The 5,359-nt window shown below is 41.5% G+C and overlaps 1 protein-coding gene across 1 annotated transcript in view; it reads left to right on the top strand.

Moving 5' to 3' along the window:
* CCDC138 (coiled-coil domain containing 138) overlaps positions 1-4,203 on the top strand; it is a gene marked incomplete at its 3' end in the record, with an annotated part of 183,736 nt that extends 179,533 nt beyond the window's left edge. Inside the window, exons 13-14 of the mRNA XM_015564007.1 lie at positions 303-492; positions 4,181-4,203. Coding sequence (XP_015419493.1) covers positions 303-492; positions 4,181-4,203 — 213 coding nt within the window. The remainder of the gene's footprint in view (positions 1-302; positions 493-4,180) is intronic.
* Between the last annotated feature and the right edge of the window lie 1,156 nt (positions 4,204-5,359).

Raw genomic sequence — 5,359 nt, 5'->3', positions numbered from 1 at the left:
GCTCTGTGCGTGACAGGGAGCAGTGCCCCAACTCCCCAATCGGCCCTGCTCTGAGCCCGATCAGGGCCTGCACCTAGGGATTGGGCCTGCCCTCTGCCACCCGAGAGCAGACCTAAGCCAGCAGGGCGTTATCTCCCGAGGGGTCCCAGACTGCGAGAGGGCACAGACCGGGCTGAGGGACCTCCCCTTCCCCCCGAGTGCACAAATTTTTGTGCACCGGGCCTCTAGTATGTTTATAATGTTTAAAATTATATTTTCTGAACATTAATAACTGTGCTAATTTAATATATATTTTTTAACAGCATTCAACTATGACATCAACATTGAGGAGATTGGGTGAAGACATATTCAAAGGAGTAGTAAAGGGAATTCAGGATAATTCTTTGGAACATTCTATGGAGAATAAACCAAAGACAGCTGCTTTCTTTAGGAGTTCCCATTTGCCATTGAGATTTTTGTCAACTTTAATTGTTCTCAAAACAGTCACTCAAGGTAAGCTTTCAGATATATTTATGGTATAATTTGTCATAAACAACTAGAAGAGAATACTGTATAATGAAGCAATTCTTACTTAGTCAAATATGGTTTACATTTTCAGAACGAGATTTTAAATTGTTTTATAATGGTAGCATATTATAAAGATTACTTTTGTTTCCTGAATTTGAGACAATAGGGGCATCAGTTAGATTGTTGCCCCCTCTCAGAAGCCTATGTTGATTCTCTTAGATCAGGTTCCATAACAACCTTTGTTCATTATCACTGCATTTACCATGTAGTATTGGAATTGCTAGTTAATTTCCACTAGAGCAGATGTTGGCAAACTATAACCCATGGGCCAAATCTGACCCATCACTGGCTTTGTAAATAAAGTTTTATTTAAACACATCCATGCTTATTTGTTACCTATTGTCTATGACTATTTTTGCCTCATGAAAACAGAGACTAAATAGTTCTCTAAAGTCTATGTTATTATTGTGTGGTCCTTTACAGAAAAAATTGGTTAATTCCTGTACTAGTTTATAAATTTTCTGAGGAAAAACTAAAGAGCCTTTTAACAATATATCTCCCTGCACCTAGCATAGTACTTAATGTATAATAGTGAATAAGGAAATGAATTAATTGAAAGGTGTTTCAATCAAAGTTGGCCATTTTTTTTTTTTAAATATATTTTATTGATTTTTTACAGAGAGGAAGGGAGAGGGACAGAGAGTCAGAAACATCGATGAGAGAGAAACATCGATCAGCTGCCTCCTGCACACCCCCCACTGGGGATGTGCCCGCAACCAAGGTACGTGCCCTTGACCGGAATCGAACCTGGGACCCTTCAGCCCGCAGGCTGATGCTCTATCCACTGAGCCAAACCGGTTACGGCAAAGTTGGCCATTTTTAATATACTTTTGATATATAGCTAATAAGTTACTATTTTGGATTATTAAATATGAGAACTTTTGTTAAAATAAGTCGTACCAATGTAGCCAAACAATAAATACACCATCTATCTTTCCTGTTTGTTAAATTATGTAACTCGTTTCTGTAAGTGGGAAATGGCAGTAATATAATTTGGCTACTTTCTCTGTAGTATGTTCTATTTATTTACTCCTAATTATATGAAATTTAAGAAAAAGGAACCCAATTCTCTAACTCTGTCTTATTAGTTATTTTCTTCCTTATAGTTATGGTTCTCAAAGTTACAGTAAGTTGGATGGTAACTGTTTAAAAAGTCATTCATTAGCCCCTAATAAAGTTACCATGTACGAACATACATTTGATAAAAAATAAAATTTATTACTGGTAAAATCAATGAAATAGAGAAATAAAACAGGAGGGCGTTAGATGCTTCCTGTCACCACTTCTGTGCAATTTAGTATTGGATGTGCAGACCATCTGTAATGAACCATGAAAAAAATTTTAAAAATGGAGAAAACTATTAATTCATGGTTGCTCTACATAAATTAAGGATATTTGAAGAAACTGGCTAAGAAATCGTTTATAATAAAAGCCTAATATGCTGTCCGGTCGTCCGTTCAACCAATCAAAGCGTAATGTGCTAATGATATGCTAAGGCTGCTCAACCACTCGCTATTACATGCACTGAACACCAGGGGGCAGATAGTGGACTAGTTGACCAGTCGCTATGATGTGCACTGATCACCAATGGGCAGATGCTCTGACTGGTAGGTTAGCTTGCTGCTGGAGTCCAGCCAATCAGGACCAAATAAGACGGCTGGACATGCCCTGTAGCCCTCCCACCATCCCTCCCTGGCTGGCCAACCTCCCATGGCTCTCCCTGGCCCCGATCGTGCACTGGTGGCGTCCCTTGGCCTGGCCTGCACCCTCTCACCATCCGGGACCCCTTTGGGGATGTCAGAGAGCCAGTTTCAGCCCAATCCCGTAGACCAGGCCAAGGGACCCCACTGGTGCACAAATTTGTGCACCGGGCCTCTAGTTTAATATAATGTGCTATGATCTGAATGTTTTTCCCCTCCCTCAATTCATACGGTAAATCCTACCTCCCAGAGACAATGTTATTAAGAAAGGCCTTTGGGAAGTGTGTAGGTCACAAAAATAGAGTTCTAATAACAATGATTAGTGGCTTTATAAAAGTGACTCCACAGATACCCCTAGCCCCTCACACCATGTGAGGACACAGCAAGAAGGCATAAGGTATGGCCTTAGCATATCATTAGCACATTATGCTTTGATTGGTTGAACGGACGACTGGACAGCATATTAGGAGGAGGATCTTTACCTAAATATGACCATGTTAGTGCCTTTGTTTTGGACTTCCCAGACTCCAGAACTGTGAACAATATATTTCTGTTGTTTATAAGCTACCCAGTCTCTGGTATTTTCTTATAATTGCTGGAATGGACCAAGCCATAATTTGTGTTTCAGAAATTGAGTTCCTAAGGAAATTCACAAAATTTTTTGACTTTCAGTACTATGTTACCATAAAAACATTCAAACATGTAAAGAATTTTTGTGAGTTTATTTGAGCCAAACTCAACAATTGCCTGGAAGCAGAATCTCAAGGAATTGGGATAATGCTCCAGAGAATGGTGGTTTTTCACCATTAAAGTAGGAGATGTAGGTGGGTTACATGAAATCCATTAGTGATAAATTAGAGAGGCAGGAGAAAGCAAAGCAGGGAAACCCCTGGGATTGGATAGACAGTAAAATGATAGACACATTACTTAGGTGGGTACAGGATAGTTAACAATCAACAATTAATATGATAACAATACCAATGAATTTGTGGTATCTGTCCTTTCACCCAGGACATTTGGTTGTGCCCTGAGGGGTCTGGAAAAAAGGGAAGTTACAAGTTACCCTGACATTTCAATGATATGTTATCATAAATGAAAAAAAGACAATAAGCTCAGTAAAGGTAAAGGTTGACTTTGTCAGGGAAGATACCGGCCTAGGAGGTGACTACCCACCATAACTGCTTTTAGTTAAAGTTTAATTTTCAGACCATCCTTTGTGGTTACTTTAAGTCTTTGAGTTTGCAAGACAGCCATGCAAGCCTTCCCTGAGGTTGTCAGGTTAGCATGTGGCCTCTTTCGTACCACAAAAACAAACTAAAACAACAACACTGGGGCACAGGCTTGCCTTAGCAGATCTATCTATATAAAACCCTAATATGCAAATAGACCGAACGGGCAGAACGACCAGTCGCTATGATGTGCACTGACCACCAGGGAGCAGACACTCAATGCAGAAGCTGCCCCCAGCCCGCAGGCCCCAACCGGTGGTGGCAGTGGTGGTAGTGGTAGTGGGGGGCAGGGCTGGTGAGTGGGCGGTGTCAGACCAAGGTGGGTGCAACTGGTTGCCCCAGTCACCCCGCCGGTTGCCCCACAGATTGGCCCTGATTGCTAGCCAGGCCTAGGGACCCTACTGTGCATGAATTTTGTGCACCGGGCCTCTAGTTTTAAAATACTTGTGATATATAATAATAATAAATGAGTAATGTTGATTTAAAACATGAAATAAGATACTTGGATTAATAAATCCAGAAATGACACAAAATTGGCACTATATATATATATATGTATATATATATATATATACACACACACACACACACACACACACACACATATGTGTGTGTGTGTGTGTGTGTATTTTTTTAATGAGTTTGTTTTTTTGTGTTTTTTAAGATTTTTATGGATTTGTAGAGACCAAGGAAGGGAGAGGGAGAGAGAGAGAAACATTAATCACCTACACACCCTTTACTGGGGAACAAGCCCACAACCCGGGCATGTGTCCTGACTAGGAATTGAACCAGCAACTTTTATGTGCACAGGATGATGCCCAACCAACTGAGCCACACTGACAAGGGAGAGTTTGATTGCTAATACTTGTCCAAGACATTAAAAAAAAAATTATGCCCCTGACCAGAATCGAACCTGAATTATATGCCCCTGACCAGAAACAAATCAGAATCGACCCTTCAATCCACAGGCTGACACTCTATCCACTGAGCCAAACTAGCAAGGGCCAGGACTTTATTTATTTATTTATTTGTTTATTTATTTATTTATTGAACATATTTTTATTTATTTCAGAAAGGAAGGGAGACAGAGAGAGAGAGAGAAACATCAATGATGAGAGAGAATCATTGATTGGCTGCTTCCTGAATGACCCCACTGGGAATTGAGCCCATAACCTAGACATGTGCCCTGACCAGGAATTGAACCGTAACCTCTGGTTCATAGCTTGATGCTCAACCACTGGGCCACACCAATTCGATCTAATAATATAGAAAGAATCATAGGACACAGTCCCCGCTCTCGATGATATTAGTATCTAGTGCAGGGGTGGGCAAACTTTTTGACTCGAGGGCCACAATGGGTTCTTAAACTGGACCGGAGGGCCGGAACAAAAGCATGGATGGAGTGTTTGTGTGAACTAATATAAATTCAAAGTAAGCATCATTACATAAAAGGGTACGGTCTTTTTTTTTTTTTTTAGTTTTATTCATTTCAAACAGGCCGGATCCGGCCCACGGGCCGTAGTTTGCCCACGGCTGATCTAGTGGGTAAGTAGACTCTAAATATTTCATTCTGCTTCATTTTATAATTAACTAGAGGTCCGGTGCACAAATTCATGCACCAGTGGGTCCAGCCAGCTCGCTCTGATCAGGGCTGATTGGCCTGAGCCAGCTGGGAGGAGGGGATGTGGGAGGTTGGCAGGCTGGCTGGGGAGAGTGGCCACAGGCAGTTGGCCAGCTGTCCCCACCCTGATCAGGGCGTGGCCGGCTTAGGGGAGGGGCTGCTGGTGGTTGGTGGACTGGCCCCACCCCTGGTCAAACTCCCAGTTGAGCGGACAATTTGCATATTTGCCTTTTATTATATAG

Source organism: Myotis davidii, unplaced genomic scaffold, assembly GCF_000327345.1.
Source record: "Myotis davidii unplaced genomic scaffold, ASM32734v1 scaffold979, whole genome shotgun sequence".
In the NCBI taxonomy this organism is placed as follows: Eukaryota; Metazoa; Chordata; class Mammalia; order Chiroptera; family Vespertilionidae; genus Myotis; species Myotis davidii.
The sequence above is the reverse complement of the archived record's forward strand: the minus strand, read 5'-3'. Positions and strand labels throughout refer to the sequence as shown.